General features: G+C 45.7%; 1 protein-coding gene across 11 annotated transcripts in view; it reads right to left on the bottom strand.

Annotated features, from left to right (window-relative positions):
- LOC146871148 (nuclear transcription factor Y subunit alpha) overlaps positions 1-22,875 on the bottom strand; it is a 243,178-nt gene that overhangs the window by 107,374 nt on the left and 112,929 nt on the right. For 7 of the 11 annotated variants that reach the window (XM_085650326.1, XM_085650320.1, XM_085650324.1 and 4 more), the window contains exons 2-4: positions 16,643-16,769; positions 14,764-14,909; positions 14,361-14,502 (exon numbers count right to left, since the gene is read on the bottom strand). In XM_085650326.1, the coding sequence (XP_085506452.1) occupies positions 14,361-14,502; positions 14,764-14,909; positions 16,643-16,717 (363 nt within the window). In that variant the 5' untranslated portion in view covers positions 16,718-16,769. Of the gene's footprint in view, positions 1-14,360; positions 14,503-14,762; positions 14,910-16,642; positions 16,770-22,875 lie in introns of all 11 variants that reach the window. The other 4 variants (XM_085650353.1, XM_085650358.1, XM_085650337.1 and 1 more) reach the window with 1 other exon arrangement.

Genomic DNA, 22,875 nt, shown 5'->3' with positions numbered 1-22,875 from the left:
TCACATTCCTTCCCACATAAATCCAAAAGCAAACACACATTTCTATTGGTAAAATATTTCAACCCTTTCCAAATGACATAAATTTGAACCCTCCTCCCAATCTACCTTCTGCCCGTTACCATATAAACAGGTCATGGAACACTGTACTGAGCACACAGGTCACAAGTTCAGCACACAATGTTGCTAATCAAAACAGCAAGTGTGCTTGACTTTTCAATATAACAGCTTATCATATATAATGTTTATTTCAATCAGTTTTTGTTAACCAATAAGAATCATGAGTTTAAAAAACAGAACATGCACCCTACCTTTCAGTGTAGAAGGTTGTCAAACAACCAATGATTTGTCTTTTTTCAAAACTGCATCTTAGCCACCATTTTAGAAAAATCTTACTTCCAAACTGCCATTTCATTTACAGAGACCATCTGAGTGCATCCAGACCTCCCTTCAAGATGCTTATAGTGTGGATTGTGGGACACAGCTATATTTTCTGGAGCCAAAAGTATGCAGACAACAAAGGCATTCACAAAGACCTAGGTTTGCCAAATGTAGACATTAAATGGATTGGACAGAGAGGGTTAAAGTGGCACCAATTGATGCCATTGGTCAAATCCTTCATGCATATCCAACACCCTGACCTCATAATAGTGCACTGTGGTGGCAATGACCTAGGCACTTTGACTGGGGTAGGTCTGGAAATGCTTATGAAGGACACCTCTGCAGAACTGATTTCACTTTTCCCCCAAAACTGAGTTTGTGTATTCTAACATATGCCAAAGGCAGAAATGGAACTGGTCCTATCATTTTTGTCCACAAATTGAGAAAGCTAGGAAACATGTGAATAAATAGGTTTCTGCTTTTCTCCGAGACTATAGAATGGGGTCCATTTTCAACAACAATCCGCGCTTTCATATGCAAGAGATGTATAGGAGAGATGGAGTACACTTTACTGATGAAGGAAACAGAGTCTTCCTCAACAATTTTAGACTCAGTATAGGTACTTATAAGTACCAAAACTCTCAATGAACACAACGGCTCTTTTTAGAGCCACTCAACAACAAAACACTTAAGCTTGATGTTTAAAAATCAATTTCAATTTTTTTTTCCTTGGATCCGCGCACCCAACGCGTTAGGAACCGTGCACCCAACGCGATACAATGCACGCACCCTGCGTGCATTTTGCCATTTAAAAAAACTAGGGAGGCCCCAGGGGATCCATCTGGGACCCCCTAAGCAGCTCTTGAGGGTCAGAGTATTTCCACTCTGCCCCCTTTATATGTTTTACACACTTATTCCCCTTACTTCTACAGCCTCGCTTCTACCGAGGCACAAAATGGCTGCCAACAGTTCCTGGTTTCGAATGTAGAGACACACTCGACAGCCAATTAGCATTCAGCGCGTGTTCGGGAGGGTGCGGTTCGGGGAGGATGCGCTTACGGTGCGGGTAGGGTGCACGGATCCTCTGAGGCCATAGATATCACTAACTTTTTTAACCTAATTTTCTCAGGAACTACTGAACAGATTTACACCATTTATGCAAAAGGCACGAGTCTGAACTGAGGACTACCTCTTTGCCAAATTTGGTGTAATTCCGTTCAGCAGTTCGGGCTGTAGCAACAGGTCCTATGGGAAATTGCATGGGGAAAATGCATTTTGGGACCCCCCTTTTTTCCTCGGCCCCCGCTTGACGAATCACCACGAAACATTCAGGATAGGAGCGGACCGGAGCTGGCCACAAGTTTGGAAAATTTCGCGAAGATTCGTCAACCGGCGCCAGACTTATTGGAAATAGAATGTTGCGGATTTCCTATGGAAAAAAGGTCCCAACTAGAATTACGTACTGGCAACCGCCAGTAGGTAATACACACACATATATACACACACACACACACACACACACACACACATTGCAACAGGTATTCCAAAAGGAAAAGTTCCACTCGCACTCACGGGTGAGATCGTTTTTTGATTTAGGCAGCAACGTTGCATTATGACAAGCCCAGCAACCCTACGCGTTTCGGTCTGTCCTCAGACCTTGATCATGGGTACAAAGCGTTACCATCAGTACTCTTATTTAAAAGGTCATACTTTAACCACATGATGTTACATCACATACTCTACGGTGGCGCTTTGCCTTCTGGTACTTGTAGTGACAAATATGTGCAATACAAAGAAACAAAATATAGTGACTTTTGTGCTGAACGAATAGTTTACCTGTCGGTGTAGTTTTGCAGCTTGAAGATCTTTCTGGATTCACTATGCTGTGCATTATTCCGCGATCTGGTGGTTGGGTCCGGATTCATAGTCTTTTTTTTTTTTGGTAGCCCAGGTGGGCGTCGACGTCCCACCATTTGGTGTACCTCTCGTGACGTCGGCGTGCTTCCTGCGGAAGTCCCACCTTTGAGGTGCCATCTTCGGGTTCTTTTTTCCCTTCCTTTTTTTTTTTTTTTTTTTTAACCCTAGGCATTAAGTAACTTCCTTATATATATCCTTTCAGTTTTATCTTGTTATTTCAGTCTTTGTCTATCCACCCTTTTTTTTTCTTCCTTTTTTTCCTGCCTCATCTTCCTGGCGGAGGTGGGTGGGTTCGCTAGTGAATCCAGAAAGATCTTCAAGCTGCAAAACTACACCAACCGGTAAGAAACTATTCATTTTGCAGCGTGAATCTTTCTGGATTCAATATGCTGTGCATAGATTTTGTAGCGGTTTGTTATCTCTGTGGCAGCTGGGTGGAAGATGAGTGTTGGTCGTTGAATATATGTTGAAGCACCTTCTGTCCTACTTGTGCTTCCTTGTTCATCTGTATATCCACGCAGTAGTGCTTAGTGAACGTGTGCACCGAAGCCCTTGTTGCCGCCAGGCATAGGTCTTGAATGGGTGTATTTGCCAGAAAGGCAATTGTTGCTCCCTTCTTCCTTGTGGAGTGGGCCCGTGGCCCCTCGGATAGTTCTTGCCCCACCTGTTAAGGCAGAATTGCATTGTTAGTGCAATCCATCGTGCAATGGTGCTTTTTGTCACTGGTCTACCCAGGAAGCTCGTTGCGAAGGACACAAAAAACGGTTTGGTTTTCCTGTGTTCTTTTGTCCTCTTGATGTAGTGCATCACCGCCCTTCTAGCGTCTAGAGTGTGCAGTGCCCTTTCTGCGCTTGTTGCTGGGTTCTGAAAGAAACCTGGTATTTGAATGGTTTGATTTAAATGGAATGCTGACACCACCTTTGGCATGAAGTGTGGGTCCGTTCTCATTACGACTGTCCTTGTGTATCTGGATGTAGGGCTCTTGCAGCGTTAGCGCTTGCAGCTCGCTTACTCTGCGCAGTGAGGTTATTGCCACCAGAAAGGCGGTCTTCATTGTTAGCATTTGGAGGGAGGCCTGGTGAATGGGCTCAAAGGGCGCCTTCATAAGTTCCGTCAGGACTATGTTGAGGTTTCATGCCGGAGGCGGCATCCTCTTTGGTGGCGCTATTCTTTTTGACCCTTCCAGGAATCTCTTTACTACCCGTGACGTAAAGAAGCTTCCTCCTGTCTCACCTCGCGTGTAAGCTACGATCGCCGCTAGGTGGACCCTCAGTGACGATGAGCAAAGTTTCGCCTTTAGAAGGTGTGTGAGGTATCTAAGCACCGTTGATTCCTTTGTCATTTTATCTTGCAGTTTATTTTTGCTGCACCACATTGTGAACCTTTTCCACTTTTCCCCATAACATTTCCGTGTTGTTGGTCTCCTTGCCTCCCGCAGCACTCGCATAGTGCTTGGAGGTAGTTTAAGGTGTGCAAACTCTTTGTCTTCAGGAGCCAAGCTGCCAGTCCGAGGCTCTCTGGCTCTGGGTGTAGAACCTCTCCGTTCTGCATGGAAAGCAAGTCCTTTTTGCAAATTTGTGTGGAGGTCCCTGTGCCATTTCCACTATCTGTGAGTACCATGTCTGTCTTGCCCACTGTGGTGCCACCAGGATCATTGTCATGTTGCTGGTCTTGCACTTGTTGAGTACCCTGTGTATCAGTGGTATTGGTGGAAAAGCGTATGCAAATGTCCTTGACCAACTTATCCATAGGGCATTCCCCTGGGATTGTTTTTCTGGTTGTCTGGATGCGAAGTTTCGGCATTTTGCATTCAGGCGGGTTGCAAACAGGTCTATTGTCGGTGTACCCCACCTTTTTAATAGCCTTTGCGTTTCCTGTCCATTGAGCTCCCACTCGTGGGATGCCGAGGTCTGCCTGCTGAGCCAATCGGCTTCCACATTGTCTTTCCCTGGTAGGTGTATCGCCAGCAGGTCTATTTTGAGTTGGATGGCCCATCTCCAAATCTCTTGTGCCAGAGTTGAAAGGGGGGGGGGGGACGATTGTGTTCCTCCCTGCTTGTTGATGTAGAACATTGTGGTAGTATTGTCCGTCTGTATCAACACTTTTTGGTTGTATAGCTGCCTCTGGAAGGCCTTCAGGGCTAGCAGTACGGTCTTCAATACCAGGTAGTTGATGTGTCTGACCGCATCTGCTGGAGTCCACAGACCCCTCACTCAGCTTGTTCATGTGCGCTCCCCATCCTATCTGGGATGCGTCTGTGGGAATGGTCACAGTTGGGCTTGGTGGTGTCAAGGGCTTTCCTATAGTTATGTTCTCCCTGTTCCACCATGCTATCTCCTCTTGCACTGTGTGCGTAACAACCACTAGATCCTCCCAACTTCCGTTCGCTTGTGACCATTGTTGTTGCAGCCATTCCTGGAACGGTCTCATGTGAAGCCGTACATTGGGGACTAGGTGAATGCATGACGCCATCATGCCCATGATCTTGCTCGCTGTTCTCACTGTCAGAGCTCGCCCCTTCTGGTAGAGACGCGTCTCCTTCAGCAGGGCTATTGTTCTCCTGTCGCTGGGCATGACCGTTTTGTCGAAGGTGTTGATCTGCGCTCCCAGGAAGATCTTCACCTGTTCTGGTTCCATTGATGACTTCCCCCAGTGTATCGAGAACCCCAGGTTTGTTAGTGTTCTTTTCACCTGCTCTGCGTGCTCCTCGCACTGGTCGTTGAGTACTTGCTTTGATTAGCCAGTCGTCTAGGTACGGATACACATGAATCCCTTCCCGCCTTAGGTACGCTGCTACTGCTGCAAGGCATTTTGTGAAAACCCTTGGTGCGGACTTTAGACCGAATGCCAGGGTTGTGAATTGGTAATGGTCCTGGTTGATGTTGAGCCTTAACAGGTTTTTGTGGCGCCTGTTCATCGGGATGTGCAGGTAGGCATCTTTGAGATCCACGGTGGACATCAAGTCTCCGCCTTGTATTGAGGTAGCACTTCTTGTAGCGACAATTTTGAATTTTTGCGTCTTTATGAATTTGTTTAGGAATCATAGATCCAGGATGGGTCTTAGTGTTTCGTCCACCTTTGGGACCAGGAAGTAGTTTGAGTACACTCCCCTGTTACTTTCTCTGCATGGCACTGGTTCTATGGCCTCCTTTTGGAGTAGTTGTAGTGCCTCTTCCTTGAGTTGAGCAAGCTCTTGACCAGAGCGTTGTCTTCTCTTTGGTTTCCTGTTTGGAGGTCTTTTCTCCAACTCTATGCAGTATCCGTACTGTAGGACGTTGAGTATCCATTTGTCTGAGGTTATTTTTTGCCATTGTTGAAGGTAAAGTCCCAGTCTTTCGCCTACTGGTGTTGCATGCTCGTAGGAGTTTGGTTTGTACCCCCCTTACTGTGCTTAGCTTGTGCCTCACCATTCGGGTTATACTGGGGGTGAGCATCTTCTTCCGTGCGCAGTCACTTTGAGGGTTGGTCTCCCCCTCTTCTTCTCTGGCCACGTCCGTTACCCCTCCCGCCAAAGGACTGGCCTCGAGGGTGGTACTGCCAGTTTTGTTTCTGCTGTCCCTACTGGCCGTGACTTTCACCTTGCTGAAATGTCTGGTGTGACGTTGCCGGCTGGTTTCCTCCCCTTCCGTAGGGTCTCCGAGCTGGGGTGCCTCTTCTCATCCCTCTGAACTGCAGGGCCCCGATGGACCTTGCAGTCTCATTTTCTTTCTTCAGTTGGGTGAGTTTTTCGTCCACCGGAGCACCGAACAGCGTCTCACCGTTAAAAGGGGTGTTCAGTATGTTGTTCTGGGCCTCTTGCTTGAATCCTGAAATTCTGAGCCAGGCCTGCCTCCTTTCAGTGATTCCTATAGCCATCAGTCTGCTCGATGTGTCTGCCCCGTACAATGTTGTTTTGATGCATGAGTTTGCAATATTCTTCCCTTCCTCCACCAGATGGGAAGCTCTCTGCTGGTATTGCTTGGGGAGATGTTGGATTAGTTCTCTCATCTCGTCCCAGTGCTGGTACTGGTGCCTGTTCAATAGGGCATTGGAGTTTGCCATGCGCCAGTGCATTGCCGCATTTCTTTCAACCTTTCTCCCGGTGAGGTCCATCCTTTTGCTCTCCTTGTCGGGAGGCGGCCCTGAGGTTGCCGATACATTGGCCCTTTTCCAGGCCGTGGACGCAATGATGGAGTCAGCTGTGACTGATCCTTTGATATATGGCGGGTCCTGTGAGGAGTGCTTGTATTTCTTCTCTGTTCTGGGAGTGATGGATCAGCAAGTTCCTGGGTCCTTGAACGCCTCCTTCCCTTGGTTCATTATGCTTTGGAGCATGGGGAGGAACTGGCTCCTAGTCTGGATGGGGAGCAGTGTTTCGAGTAGAAAATCCACCATCGGCTACTCCTCGTCCAATTTCACGCCAAAAGCTGCTGAAGCGCTCTTGACTACCATGTTGTACGCCCCAATGTCGTCTGGCGGCGAAGGCCTCGAAGGATAGGTCTCCACGGGCTCTTCGGGATTTTCGGCGTCAATGTCCTGCCATTCCAGCTCATGTGTCGTCGACAGCGCCGAGCCGTAGATCGACTGCTTCTCCTCTTCCTCATCTTCTCCCTCAAAGTAGGGTTCTTCTTCTTCTTCTTCAGGATCTCTCGACTGCTCTTCGGCGTCTAACTCTTCCTGCTCCTCGATCTCGACGACATCCGTCGGCTTTCGTTGGGATTTTGAATTTTTTCATCAAACTCCTTCTTCCTCTGAAGGATGCTCTCCATCTCCGCCTCGAGCCTTCTCTTTTTCTTCTCCATTTTGGAGGCATGTTCGGCGTCGAGCGCTGGTCTTTGACGGAGCTTGCGTCGACACGGCCTTGTCCTTTGTCGCCGAACGCCCCACCTCGTGGGCCTGCTTCGACGAACTCGGTTTCTCGGCGGCCTTTGGCACCTGGGAGTCCTTTTCGAAGGATCCGCTGGGCCTTCCGTCCTTGGATCCACTCGCGGTCGTCGAAATTTTCGGCGCCGGTGTTACTTTCGAGGACTTTTGACTGTTTTACGAGAGTCACTCTCAGATTTTCGGGGCCCTTTCGGGGGTTTCGTACTCGGCGTGTCTCCTACCATGTCAGGCGTTTTCTTATCGGTCTCTGCGACCGTCAAGACATCAGGTCCCTCGGCGATGTCTTTATCATCGGTGGAGAGGCCCAGTTCGTACAGCGACGGGGCCTTACCCTTGCCTTCCATGTTGAAGTTGGCTCCCCTCTGCCTTTCTCTCACCCGGAGTGTCTTCAGCGTGAAGACGGAACAGGCGTTGCAGTCCTTGCTCTCGTGGTCGATCGGCAGGCAAAGGTTGCAGACCGGATGTTGGTCCTTCTGCGCGTATTTGTGGTGGCAGTTACGGCAGAATTTAAAGGGTGTCTTGTCCATTGCGCTCAGAGTCTGAGTGCGCATTTTCCGATGGGCGTCGAAGATTGAGGATCTTCTTCGTCGTCCCGGCTGTATGCTCTTCCTCTCTGTAGTCTTCTATCAATTCTCCTTCGATGAAACTAGTGTATTTTTCTTCTTCCTTCGTTAAAAACTCTGGAGCTTCTCGCTGACGATCCAGACCCAACGGCAGAAAAAAGAATCTGAAGATGGCGCCCCAAAGGTGGCACGCCGACGTCACAAGAGGTACACCAAATGGTGGGACGTAGACGCCCACCTGGGCTACAAAAAAAAAAAAAAAAAAAAAAAAGACTACGAATCCGGACCCAACCACCAGATCGCGGAATAATGCACAGCATAGTGAATCCAGAAAGATTCACGCTGCAAAACTATATGTTCCCTTGGCCATGTATAATACTATTGTCAGATTCTATTAAAACAATTGTTATCCCCATACAATAATGATGTTATTTTGGTTTTCGGTCTGTCAATGCCTGGTACATTTTATCAAACCTTGATCCCATGTCAAACCCCAAGTGGGCGGTTTATACAACTTGATTTTAACCTTCCTTTAAATCAGGAATTTAAACATTGTTTGTTAATATTTGAATACATGCCCTCTAGTGGGCCTGGTATCATCAGTTGTAAATTGTTAGCCGGAAGGGTTTATACACTTTGTGGGAATCAGTAATGATTGCAATTATACTATCAATGGCCTATCAGTGCATTGATGCACGCAATTTTTTCTGCATCTCATGTAGTCAGCTTTAAAATCTATTTAGAGAGGCCGGGTAGTATGTGGAAAAAAAGGTGCAAAAGGAAATATAAAAACAAAATTAAACTAAATTAGGAAATTGTGAAATTAGATCATTTAAAACGGCAACTTTTGATGTGATTGGACGCAAACTAGGCGGATGTGATTCACTAATATATATATATATATATATATATATATATATATATATATATATTCACTGAAAAAACCATAGGTTTCACACACGTTATAGTTAGGAATTAGCATTTACAAAACCTTGCAAATTCACTTAAAAAACCATAGGTTTCACATGTTATAGTTAGCTGTACATTTCACTCGTAAAAAACCAATGAAATTCCACGTTATAGTTAGATCAGGTAACTATAACTTGCGCGCCCACAATAAACTGCTGATGACGTCACATATTACATCACTTATGACATGGTCAGTGACATCACTCATGACATCAATGATGACATCTGAAATGACACATTGTGCATTGCGGTCGGGCAAGTTATAGTTACCTGATCTAACTATAACGTGGAATTTCATTGGTTTTTTACAAGTGAAATGTACAGCTAACTATAACTTGTGTGAAACCTATGGTTTTTTAAGTGAATTTGCAAGGTTTTTTAAATGCTAATTCCTAACTATAACGTGTGTGAAACCTATGGTTTTTTCAGTGAATTTGTACGGTTTTTTAAATGCTAAGTTGTGTATTTATTTTTAATTTTTGCGCGCACGGTGCGCTTCGCGCACCGAGCGCCCACGTTGCGCATTTCATACCGTGCACGCCTCGCCATTTTTTACAAAATATCAATTGTTTTTTTCTCTCTTGGGGGTCCTTAGATTTATATATTAAATGTGATTGTTAATTCTTTTTTATTTTTTTATTTTTTTTTACCGTACGGTAAGCTTACCGTACGCGCACTCCGCGATTTTTTTTTTAAATTATTAAATTTATTTTTCATACTTTTTGGTCCTTCGTGAACCCCCTGACGAACGCTAGGGGGTCTGCAACTCTCTTCGTTGCCCCCTTTTCATGTTATCAACCTTTGTTTTTCAGTGCGAGAGACAGAAAATGGCGGTAGATACTTTCTGATTGACCAATTCGAATGTTTACAGTCATGTAACCACCAATCAGAATTGAGCTCGCGCACGGCACCGTACGCGTACGGTAAGCTTACCGTAAGCGCACGGAGCGCGCTTACAGATATATATATTGATTTAAATGCTATTTTCTCAGGACCTACTGAACAGATTTACACCAGACCTGCAAAAGGCACATCCCTGACCTGAGGACTACCTCTGCCCAATTTCAAGTAATTCTGTTCAGCCGTTCGGGCTGTAGGTCGGACTAAAGGTCCTATGGGAAAATGCATGGGGAAAACGCGTTTTGGGACCCCCCTTTTTTCTCAGCCCCCGCTTGACGAATCCCCCTCGAGACTTTCAGGGTAGGAGCGGAGCGTAGCGCCCCATTAGTTTTGAAAAATTTGCGAGGATTCGTCAACCGGCGCCAAAGTTATTCCAAATAGAATGTTGCGGATTTCCTATGGAAACACGGTCCTAACTATAACTATCTACTGGCGACCGCCAGTAGATTGATTATATATATATATATATATATATATATATATATATATATATATATATACATATACATATATACATATATACATATATATACACACACACACACACATATATATATATATATACACACACACATACATACATATATACATATATACACACACACACACCCATTTCATTTGGGATTTAAAATTTTTCTAATCAGAATTAAGTCTGTCTTTATAGGTGTGAGTGCATCTCCTCATCCTTGTTAAGCCCATTGGGGGCCAGAGTTCTGAACGACAAAATGTGACGTGATTCCTTTTGTCTCAAAGTTCTTTCCCGATTGCCACCTCTCACATGGCGATCGACCATCTCCACAGCATAAAGTTTTAGCTTTTTCCAGTCCCCTTCATGGTGTTTGTCCATGTGTTCCGCAACAGCATAACTCCGATCTTTATTTGTTGTTGCCCTTACGTGCTCCAATATGCGTTTCTTCAGTTCGCAAACAGTGCTTCCCACATATTTTAATTTGCAGGGGCACTCAATTATGTAGAGAACGTATTGACTTACCATTTATTAGTTGGTGGTTTTTCCATTTTTGTTTGCCATTGAAATTTTTGATATTTTGTGCAATCTGACATACTTTACAGGTGGAGCACTTGTAGAATCCCTTGATTGTAAGCCATAGGTTGTTTTTTTGTATCGAAATGACTATGAACCAGTTCATCTTTCAGGTTCTTGGCTCTTCTATAGGTGATGCTTGGGTGATTTCCTGCTACTTTTGCCATAGTGGGGTCCAGACATAGACTGTTCTAATTTTTCCTTAAAATATTTTCACTTTGTTGCGATTCTGTGGAGTAGGTTGTGATCAAGCGGATTACATCATCTTTCTGGTCTTTCTCTGGCATTTGTTTCTCCTGTATGATTTCAGTTTGTTGTTTCTTCTCAGTTCTTTCTAGACACAATGCCAGAGTGCTTTTGTTGTATTTTCTTTTCTTGAATCTGTTCATTGATAGTTTACTGTGTTTTTGCCATTCATGGTCATCAGAGCATATTCGCCGTATTCTCAACAGTTCTCCATATGGAATATTTCTGATTAGCGAAGCTTGGTCGAAATTTTCCGCATGCAACGTCGCGTTGCTTGCTGTGTCTTTGCGGTGTAGCGTCGTGTGTATTTTATTTTCCAAGATATAGATCTGTGTCCAGGAAGACCACTCGATTTTCACTTGTGTTGTACGTGAAATGAAGGTTGGTGTCGGTATTGTTAAGGATTTTGAATTATAACTTGAACTCTTCCATGGACCCATCCCATATTATGAGAAGATAGTCTATGTACCTCATCCATGATCTGGTTTTCTTCACATATTGGTGGTTTGCTGGGTTCCATGCCACCTTTTGCTCCCACCAACCCATTGTTAGACAAGCATAACTCAGGCTAAAAGAAAAACCCATTGCAGAACCAGCCTTTTGCAAATACACTCCATCTCCAAACAAACATTTTTTGTCAGGCATAGTTTGATCATTACCATCGCATTGTGGCTGGAAAAATGGATGTTCCGTTCTTTTAAGAAGTATTCGTATGCAGTCATGCCAGCTGTATTCTGGATGTTAGTATACAAAGAGACCAAGTCGATGGTGATCAGTTTGTACGTTGGTTCCCATGAGAGGTTTTGCAAAATTTGTAATAAATCACTTGTGTCTCGTAAGTATGATGTTAATCCTTTCACGTATGGCAGCAAATAACCATCTATGTAGTTTGCAACTAGCTCAAGTAAGGACCCCTTTGCTGAGAATATTGGTCTCCCTGGGGGTCTTGTGGGTGTTTGGGAGGAAATAAATTGTTGCAGTTATGAGATGGTCCGTCGTTAGGTATTTTTTCTCTTCATGGTCATTAAACGTTTCTTTTCAAACTAACCCTGTATCCGGATCTTGTTTGTATTGTGGCGTTGGATTTTCTTTTAGTCGCTGGTAGTATTTGGTATTATTTAGCTGTGAGTGAGCTTCTAGTGGTCTGTCTAGAATGATAATGTTTCCACCTTTGTCAGCCATCTTTATTATTATATCATTATCACTTTTAAGCGTTTTCAAAGCCTTTCGTTCTTCCACTGTTAAATTAGACTTGTCTTTTGAATTTCAATTGGTATAGGTCCTCGACTACTGCTTCGTGAAAGGTTTCAATTTTATTCCCACTTTGTAGCTGCTGGTAAAATTTAGATTTGCATTTTTTACCACTAGTTCATTCTCCTAGTTGTGAACAGTAGGTTTCCAAGCCATGACTTTGTTCGTTTGTATCTTGGTCAAGTTCCATTAGTGTTACAAAGTGTTCCGCATCTCCTGCTTTTAAATCCATTGTCTGTTTCTCTTTTTGTTTTTTATGATCTTTCAAATTCAAATTTTCTTCAAAGACTTTTGCGAGTTGTAATTTCTGGATATATTTATATATATCTATCCTGGTTTGCGCCATGTTCATTTCATTGGTGGGGCAAAAAGACAGGCCTCGCTTTAGTACTTGGGCTTCAGTTTCAGTTATTGTTCTTTTAGATAGTTTTATTACCTCCAGTTCCTGTCCATTCCTGTCTAGGTCCTCCTCTGTCTCACGCTTCTTGTCGATGTTCCGGTTTTTGGGGGGTCTGTTACGTTTGCCTCTTTGTGTTGGTTTGTCTTTGGGCGACCTCTGCCTCTGCCCCGTCCTCTGTTTATTCCTGGCTGTACCCCCATGCTTTTTTCCCCCATTCCGTTGTTGTAAGGCAAGCCTCATCTCCGCTAAAAAATTGCATTTGAGAAGGGCCCCTCCTTGTTCGATTCATTTTCGCTCGCATCGGTCGATGTTAATGATGACATGCTCTCCGAGGAATTAATAACCAAATCCAGTTTATCCTGTTTCAAAATTTCAAACTTCCTAGCATATGTGAATATGCGTCTGAGTAGTCCTACTTATCTCTTTTAAATTTTGTATGCTTGCGTAGTTGTACCGATTCCTCATGTTTTAATATTTGATGTTCCAACTCGTTTGAATTTTAGCAGTTCACCATTCATTTCGATTTTGTCAAATTCTTTCTTCACTTCTCTTAATTATGCCGTTGTTTTTTCCAGTGCAATTGTGATATGTTTAATGAGTATTTCCATTAGTCCCACTGAGGATCTGAGAATATGTCCCCCCCCCCCCCAAAATTCATGTAGCAAATCATTGCTGGTATCTTGATGATTGGGCACTAAGTTTATTCGTAGCCCCCTGGGGGCTCTTTACTTCCAGGTATTTTTTTTTAAGGAGGTGACCTCCCACCATTTGTTGATTTCTTTTTTTGCAGTTTTTCCCACAGTCTGGGTTTGTCTCTCACATCAGTGTTACGTGGAATTGATTGCGCTCCATTTCCTGTATTCGGAGCACCCTGTTCCTCAAAGAATGATTCTAAAATTTAATTTCTTTTGGCCCCTCTTTTGTCCAAGATTGAGCTTGCCGGCGTTGCCATTATTTTGTGCCTATTATTCTTGACAGCTTTTTGTTTTCCGTTTTACGATTCCCCCGTTTCCTTTAGTTAACGGCGCATACAATTAGAAGTTCAGATCAGTCTGGGGCACAGTGATTCATGCCTCTTACATTTCCTAGTTGCGAGTTTGCTACACGGAAGTAAACCGGCTTTTGAAACTTAATTGTTTGTAACAATATATCAAGTTGTGACTTGCACTTACCTATTTGGAGGTTTTCCGCGTTCGTCGTCACCCTCCAGCTTCAGTTACTCTGTCCTCCTCCTTTTGGTTTCAACGCGATGTCACCCAAGTTAGTAAATTTCTGCCGGAGTTGTATAAACCGCCCACTTGGGGGTTTGAGATGGGATCAAGGTTTGATAAAATGTAACCGGCATTGACAGACCGAAAATCAAAATAACATTATTGCATGGGGGATAACAATTGTTTTAATAGAATATGGCAATAGTATAAAGGTTGTGACTTCTGGTACTGTGGCAAAGGGAGGGCCCACAAGATGGCAAATGCAATCTCGCCAGGGAGGTCATGTGTGAGACCAGTGCATGGAGAGGGTGTGAGTTTTTGATAATTTTGAATGTCAGCGACTTTTGGGTTTTGTTCCCATAGCTATTTAATATATATTTATTTCTCCTGTAAAAAAACTACTTGATCTCTAGTAGCCAAAAAACCCCAGTGTACATGAATATCAGTCAAGCTCATAAAAACTAAAGATGCAAATGAATACATTTTCTAGCGAAAGACACAAAGGCGCACAGGTGAGATATTCACATGAGAGTTCTCAAGCCCATTCCTCAGGAGTAAATCCACAGCATGCAAGTGACTTCAACATTTGGTCAGCTTGCAACAGCTTCTACTTAAATTACCTGATTCTGGCCTGCAGTGACAGCAGTCTGTGGCTGCTGGATTATGATCTGCTGGGTCGGTCCCTGCTGCCCCTGCACCTGGACGGTCTGCCCCCCTTGGATCTGTATCTGGCCCGGCTGTACCAGCTGGATCTGAGAAAACAGAGAAGAGAAACAAGGAAAAAACTAGAGCCACTGCATTACCGTTAATAAGAACTTCTACTACACACCCAACTGTAGACTTATGTTTTCGGCAGCCAACTACTAGTTGGACTGAATGAAAAATGTGCAGTAAGTAGTTAGACACCGCCCTTCCCACCACCAAAACTAAGCAGACCACAACCTGTTGAACCCTTGACTACCAACACCACAGCAAACATGCTACATTAGAGTTTGTAGTAGGTCTGTGATCAGCGTTCTCACCTGCTGTAGCCCCTGTGCCCCAGAAACAGGCACCTGCATGATCGTTTGGCCTTGCCCGCTGGTCATTGCCTGCACCATGATGGGCTGTCCTGTGGATGTGATCAACTGGCCACCGCTGACTTGTACCATGAGCGGTTGACCCTGGACCTGCAGCCGCAGACAAACAATATCAATGACATTAGCAATTCAGATGGTGGTAGTGTCAGACATGGGCAAGTGCATGTGATGACAAAAGCAAACCCCAAAGTTAACACTGCTGAGAACCCTTAAAGAACTGGTATCCTAAGCCTTCAGCAGAGAGGTTAGAAACAAACAGTGTTTCAACACTCTAGTGCCGACCAACCATCTAAACGAAAAACCTCAAGTTTTAAATGTGTCCGTCTTCTCTCAAGATCTTAATGTCGGCAAGATCCAAGCTCCTCTGTGCTAACTGCCCTATTCAATTGATCACTTCAAAACAGAGAAGTTAAAAACTATATGACCTCCCAATTACCGCAGCCTCTTCACTCACACTGAATTACTCAAGAGTCCTGGTCTTCCTGGTAGAATCTCAATAACCCACTCTTCCATCTGTAGAATAGAAGGATTCAAATTAACTCTGTTCTCCAATGCAACCAGTTAAATCTCCACCAGCTGCAGTGACTGCTCTCAGTCCTCATAATGGAGATCTTCTATGAAGCACAAATAGTAACAAATACAATGTACACATTATTTTGAATCCCTTATGACATGTCCTACAGGCATCTCGTAATAATGAGATCAGCCCCACTTTGCTATTCTCTGCCCCATTGACGTATTAATACTTTCACTTCTAAAGATGGGCATCCAAGCAGATGAAAGCATGTGCGTGTATGTGTGGAAAGCCAATGATATGCAACATGGAAGTCTCAAACACAACTTCGGAAAAATGAGGTGGTGGTGACCAAGGCTCGGGCTCATGCAATTATGAGACGCAGGGAGATCACCACTACCTGCAGGGTCTGGACTTGCTGGCCTGAGGTGGAAGCCACCTGCGCCTCTGTCTGTAACTGGACAGCAGTGACTGTACCCTGTGGCAGGAATAGGAAGAACAACTGCTAGAAGCCAAGTGTCAGCAAGAGACAAATAATTGTGACAGTGTACAAGGTAGGAGAGGAGTGAGTTGTCAGATTACAGTTCAAGAACCTAGATGAAAACAGAGGGTTTATGACTGGCTGGGCAGTGAAGCTAAACATGAACTCAATGTCGAAACATGACCAAACCTTTAAGAGCAAAGAGAGAACAGATGTTCAAGAATGGATTGTCACTGGTTACTATGCATCATATACTAGGTCTAATTCAGGTCAGTGCATAACTAGGGCTTCAAGCACCCTGCTAAAAGAAAGTCAAAAGATTAGCATCCCAAATATCAACGGATATCAGTCATGACCTTCAAAAACCACATCAGAAAATGTTGCCTTGGACTGAACACCCAGACTAGCAGCTGGAGTCGGAACTCAGACTAAGCATTTCTGCACGTGGGTGGGCCAGATGTCCTTTTCCATAAAGAGGTTTAAATTCCAGGGCCCACGTTCCTGGCCCAAAATTGTTGAATTTCTTATAATTAAACCAAGGTGCATCACCAATATTGCCACTAGGATATCACAGGTCTGACTTCAATCTGTACAGGTGAGGGCAGAGGAGGGAACCACCCGTCCCCTGAAACTTACCCTCCCCCTACATAAAAGTTTTCCTGGCAGTGGTAGAAAGGTTTCGAATTGATAGACCAGCGTAACCCCAGCATGATGTACCATACCTTACTTCCCTGGTGTACCGCTTAACGCACATGACAAGACACAAATTATTGTTTCGCAGGTCTCAAACACAATCGGCAATGCACTGGAGCATGGAAATATCCATACCTGCTGCTGGATCTGCCCAGCTTGCACAACAATCTGTTCAGTGGCACCATTGCTGTTAGTCGTATACTGCTCCATGGCCTGAGGCTCTCAATGCCACCCTTGCACAATTTTAACCACAGCAAAGCCCCTGTGAAAAACATAAAACCATTACATTATGGGGGAGCTGGTAACACTTTGTAAGCAAAATACAAGCCTTCATGTTCTAAGACCTACTAGAATTAATCATTGAAAATTACATTAAATGACATTTAGCTCAATACTGAAAACAAGCGATATGAAACGGCAAGGTATGTGACCCAGGTGACACATGAAAAACAAATTAGACCTTAAATGAGGCTTGTGCTTATTGTGACCATTCTTAGCCTCTATCAAACCTACCAGAGCAATGTTGGCTATACCTTCAGTAGCTGCTAAAAGGAGTACAGAACATCGCAGCGAATCTGTCAGAGTTGAAGGACAAAATACGTGCGTGTTTTCAAAACACTGAAAGTGGATGCCACTTCCCAAGTTTGTGGTTGCTCTCTAGAACATCTATATTCCATTAAGGAAAAAGGATAGTGGTTCTACTACGAATTAAGTCGAAAGGGGTCGTCCGTGAATATTGAACCTTTCAATAAAGTCTAGGTCAGGAATAGTCACATCTTTCAGTTAAAGCAGCAAATCAATAAGTGTTTACCAAGAAGGTTGATCACATGTATACTGTGACTCCTACATGTGTAGGCTGAGTAAAAAGTATTAGTTTTAGACATGGAAAGAGTCTGAAAAGCCATTGTTTTACTGCAGCAAGAGTGTTTGTACACCCAATCTTGTTTTTAATAAAACACAAAACTTGATTACAGTTGGGGGTCATCCTTATTTCCGAGTGCTGGGAGTGCCAGATGCGGGGTGGGAAGAAAGAGGGTGACAATGACTGAAAATCTGGCTCCGCCTGTCCTTTTCCTATTAAATTGAGGTATCGATAGTGCGGATGAGTAGATCCTAAACTTCTATTGGGAATATAATTTTGAATGCAAGTTTTTTATGAGGGCTGGGTTTTTTATGTGGAGGGATTTAAATATGATGCAGCATGTTTTAAAAGTAGATCGCTGGGTGACAGAGAGACGGTTGAGATTTTTCATCACTGGGAAGATGTGGCAATGTCCGGTAAGTTGGTAAATCAGCAATGCTGCCTAGAGGGCATTGGCAGTCTATGCTTGACATAACCAGTGCAATTATGACTTGAGCCAGTGCCTCTACAGCAAGAAATGTTCTTATTTTCTTGATCCTGCAGAGTTGAAGGCATCAGGACGAGATCACAGATCCACGTTGAAGTTTCAGGGAGAGTTACTCGTTGATAGTGAATCCGAGGCTCTTTACTGACTTCTTGGGGTGTGGGGAGGGGAAGGGGGGGGCGGAGTACCCATCGCAGTAGGCCAGAAGGAAGGACTCCCAAGGTCAAGCTTGTTTTTGGTGACAACTATCTCCGTTTTGCTACAGTTTAGTTTTAAGCGATTTCTGTTCAATGAACAACATTGTGTTTTAGAAGAACTTCTTAGATTCGAGGTGTTAGCAATTGTATAGAGAAATTGCACATTATCTGCATAATTATATATTTTGACCATTTTTTGAGAGCGAATGCACACAAGTCGAATGTATACATTGAAAATGTGTGAAGAAAGGGATGAACCTTGTGGCACCGCACAGTTCTGTTGTATTGTTCTGGTGAATTGAAAGGGGTGAGTTGGACTGATTAAGATTCATCCTTTGACAAGCATTGGCAAAGCCAATAGGTTTCGCCTTTGGGATCTTATAAGTTTTTAGCTATGTAACAGTTGTTGTTTTTGCACTAAGGATATTGTTTTGGATAACTAAACAATATTTAGCTCTTACTGTATATGCCAATCTGTTTTGCTTTTGGGACATTATTATTTAGTTATGCAGTTCAATATTGCTGTTGCAATATTATGAACTGTTGTATCGTAAAACATTTGTAAGGTCCTAAAGGCGAGACCAATTGGCTATGTGAATGTTTTAGAGAGTTTTTTTAATGAATGTTTTTTGTAATGCTAATTTGTATTGTTATAAATGTGAGAGGTTGGCCTGGTATATGTGGACCATAAATTATAGTGTGCACTTTGCACTGGTTTAAATACCCCTTATTGATAAATGTGAGAGGTTGGCCTGGTATATGTTGACCACAAATTATAGTGTGCACTTTGCACTTGTTTAAAGAACCCTTATTGATGAATAGGATAAAGAAAACATTTTTTGAAAGCTATCCTAGTGTTAGTTATGGAGAGTAGCCTTTAGAGTAAGAGTTGAAGGAATCTAAAGCTGCTTATATTACAGTTTATGAACTTTATGAATGTGTAAATAAAAGTAGAACCATTGATTTTTTTTTTTTTTAATTGATGATCTTAGAGAAGAAAGTATACTATATTAAATCTGTAGAAGGAAAGTAAATAGTAGAATATATAGTGGCTAGTAGGGGAAGAGAGAGAGAAAGGGGGGAGAGAGAATGAAGGGGGAGAGAGAGAGGAGAGAAGGATGAGAGAGAATTAGAGAGGGGGAGAAAGAGCGAGAGAGAAAAACAGAGTGGGGGAGAGGGAAGAAGTGATGTGAAGAAAGTAACAGCCAATGTTGCATTGTCCTGTGGGAGAAAACTTTTTTTTTAAAAGCAAGAGACAAATTGCGAGCCAAATAGAGTGAGTAAGGAGGGGAATAACAAAATAGCGAGAGAAAGTGAAAGCAAAACACAAAGTGAATGCTAAAAGTGAAAACGAGAGAGAGTGCAGAATGGAAAAACTGAAGCGAAAGATGTAATAGCTAATGTTGCCTTGTCCTGTGGGAGAATAAAATACAAAAAAAAGCAAGAGAGTGCGAGCAAAATAGAGTTAATAAGGCAGCAAATAAAAATATAAGACAAATAGCTTGAAAGGGTAAAAGCAAAACACAGTGAATGATAAAAAAAAAAAAAAAGTAAGCAAGAGAGCACGAGGGAAAAAGTGAGGAGAAAACTGTCACAGCTGCTTGATTCAGGAGATAGGCGTGCACGAGGGAATAACTAATGCGGTCTTAAAATGCATCCATGTAACAAATAATGTGTGACAATAGATAGGCATGGAAAAGCTTGATAAATAGTTTAGTGGTTTGAGCAAAAGACACATACTTTAAGTTATATGTTATGTCTACACAGCACTAATGGGACCGCTTGAGAGGCTACTTGTGTGCTGTGTAGATTTTTACAACCTGCAGGCGAAAGAGGAGTGGAGGAGTGAATACGAGAGAGAAAGAATGGAAGAAGGAATGGCAGATGGAGCTCGAGTGGGTGAGAGGAGAGAGCGAGAGGAGAGTGAATGAAGGGGGAGAGAATGAAGGGGGAGAGAGAGAGAATGAAGGGGGAGAGAGAGAGAGAGAGAGAGAGAAGGGGGAGAGAGAGAGAGAGAGAGAGAGAGAGAAGGGGGAGAGAGAGAGAGAGAGAGAAGGGGGAGAGAGAGAGAGAGAGAGAGAGAGAGAGAGAAGGGGGAGAGAGAGAGAGAGAGAGAAGGGGGAGAGAGAGAGAGAGAGAGAGAGAGAGAGAAGGGGGAGAGAGAGAGAGAGAAGGGGGAGAGAGAGAGAGAAGGGGGAGAGAGAGAGAGAGAGAGAGAGAGAGAGAAGGGGGAGAGAGAGAGAGAGAGAGAGAAGGGGGAGAGAGAGAGAGAGAGAGAGAGAGAGAGAAGGGGGAGAGAGAGAGAGAGAGAGAGAGAGAGAGAGAGAAGGGGGAGAGAGAGAGAGAGAAGGGGGAGAGAGAGAGAGAAGGGGGAGAGAGAGAGAGAAGGGGGAGAGAGAGAGAGAGAGAGAGAGAGAGAAGGGGGAGAGAGAGAGAGAGAGAGAAGGGGGAGAGAGAGAGAGAGAGAGAGAGAAGGGGGAGAGAGAGAGAAGGGGGAGAGAGAGAGAGAGAGAGAGAAGGGGGGGAGAGAGAGAGAGAAGGGGGAGAGAGAGAGAGAGAATGAAGGGGGGGAGAGAATGAAGGGGGGGAGAGAGAGAGAATGAAGGGGGAGAGAGAGAATGAAGGGGGAGAGAGAGAATGAAGGGGGAGAGAGAATGAAGGGGGAGAGAGAATGAAGGGGGACAGAGAGAGAGAATGAAGGGGGAGAGAGAGAATGAAGGGGGAGAGAGAGAATGAAGGGGGAGAGAGAATGAAGGAGAGAAAGAATTAGAGAGGGGAGAGAGAGAAAAATAGAGTGTGGGAGAGGGAAGAAGTGATATAAAAAAAAAGTAACAGCCAGTGTTGCTTTGTCCTGTGGGAGAATAAAAAAAAGAAAGACAAATTGCGAGCCAAATAGAGAGAATAAGGAGGGGAATAAATAAATTTAAAAAAATAGCGAGAGAAAGTGGCAGATGGAGCTCGAGAGCGAGGGGGAGCGGGAGAACGAAGGGGCAGGGGAGCGGGAGAACGAAGGGGCAGGGGAGCGGGAGAACGAAGGGGCAGGGGAGCGAGAGAACGAAGGGGCAGGGGAGCGAGAGAACGAAGGGGCAGGGGAGCGAGAGAACGAAGGGGCAGGGGAGCGAGAGAACGAAGGGGCAGGGGAGCGAGAGAACGAAGGGGCAGGGGAGCGAGAGAACGAAGGGGCAGGGGAGCGAGAGAACGAAGGGGCAGGGGAGCGAGAGAACGAAGGGGCAGGGGAGCGAGAGAACGAAGGGGCAGGGGAGCGAGAGAACGAAGGGGCAGGGGAGCGAGAGAACGAAGGGGCAGGGGAGCGAGAGAACGAAGGGGCAGGGGAGCGAGAGAACGAAGGGGCAGGGGAGCGAGAGAACGAAGGGGCAGGGGAGCGAGAGAACGAAGGGGCAGGGGAGCGAGAGAACGAAGGGGCAGGGGAGCGAGAGAACGAAGGGGCAGGGGAGCGAGAGAACGAAGGGGCAGGGGAGCGAGAGAACGAAGGGGCAGGGGAGCGAGAGAACGAAGGGGCAGGGGAGCGAGAGAACGAAGGGGCAGGGGAGCGAGAGAACGAAGGGGCAGGGGAGCGAGAGAACGAAGGGGCAGGGGAGCGAGAGAACGAAGGGGCAGGGGAGCGAGAGAACGAAGGGGCAGGGGAGCGAGAGAACGAAGGGGCAGGGGAGCGAGAGGCAGGGGAGCGAGAGAACGAAGGGGCAGGGGAGCGAGAGAACGAAGGGGCAGGGGAGCGAGAGAACGAAGGGGCAGGGGAGCGAGAGAACGAAGGGGCAGGGGAGCGAGAGAACGAAGGGGCAGGGGAGCGAGAGAACGAAGGGGCAGGGGAGCGAGAGAACGAAGGGGCAGGGGAGCGAGAGAACGAAGGGGCAGGGGAGCGAGAGAACGAAGGGGCAGGGGAGCGAGAGAACGAAGGGGCAGGGGAGCGAGAGAACGAAGGGGCAGGGGAGCGAGAGAACGAAGGGGCAGGGGAGCGAGAGAACGAAGGGGCAGGGGAGCGAGAGAACGAAGGGGCAGGGGAGCGAGAGAACGAAGGGGCAGGGGAGCGAGAGAACGAAGGGGCAGGGGAGCGAGAGAACGAAGGGGCAGGGGAGCGAGAGAACGAAGGGGCAGGGGAGCGAGAGAACGAAGGGGCAGGGGAGCGAGAGAACGAAGGGGCAGGGGAGCGAGAGAACGAAGGGGCAGGGGAGCGAGAGAACGAAGGGGCAGGGGAGCGAGAGAACGAAGGGGCAGGGGAGCGAGAGAACGAAGGGGCAGGGGAGCGAGAGAACGAAGGGGCAGGGGAGCGAGAGAACGAAGGGGCAGGGGAGCGAGAGAACGAAGGGGCAGGGGAGCGAGAGAACGAAGGGGCAGGGGAGCGAGAGAACGAAGGGGCAGGGGAGCGAGAGAACGAAGGGGCAGGGGAGCGAGAGAACGAAGGGGCAGGGGAGCGAGAGAACGAAGGGGCAGGGGAGCGAGAGAACGAAGGGGCAGGGGAGCGAGAGAACGAAGGGGCAGGGGAGCGAGAGAACGAAGGGGCAGGGGAGCGAGAGAACGAAGGGGCAGGGGAGCGAGAGAACGAAGGGGCAGGGGAGCGAGAGAACGAAGGGGCAGGGGAGCGAGAGAACGAAGGGCAGGGGAGCGAGAGAACGAAGGGGCAGGGGAGCGAGAGAACGAAGGGGCAGGGGAGCGCGAGAACGAAGGGGCAGGGGAGCGCGAGAACGAAGGGGCAGGGGAGCGCGAGAACGAAGGGGCAGGGGAGCGCGAGAACGAAGGGGCAGGGGAGCGCGAGAACGAAGGGGCAGGGGAGCGCGAGAACGAAGGGGCAGGGGAGCGCGAGAACGAA

This window comes from Triturus cristatus, chromosome 1_1, assembly GCF_964204655.1.
Source record: "Triturus cristatus chromosome 1_1, aTriCri1.1, whole genome shotgun sequence".
Taxonomy (NCBI): Eukaryota; Metazoa; Chordata; class Amphibia; order Caudata; family Salamandridae; genus Triturus; species Triturus cristatus.
The sequence above is the reverse complement of the archived record's forward strand: the minus strand, read 5'-3'. Positions and strand labels throughout refer to the sequence as shown.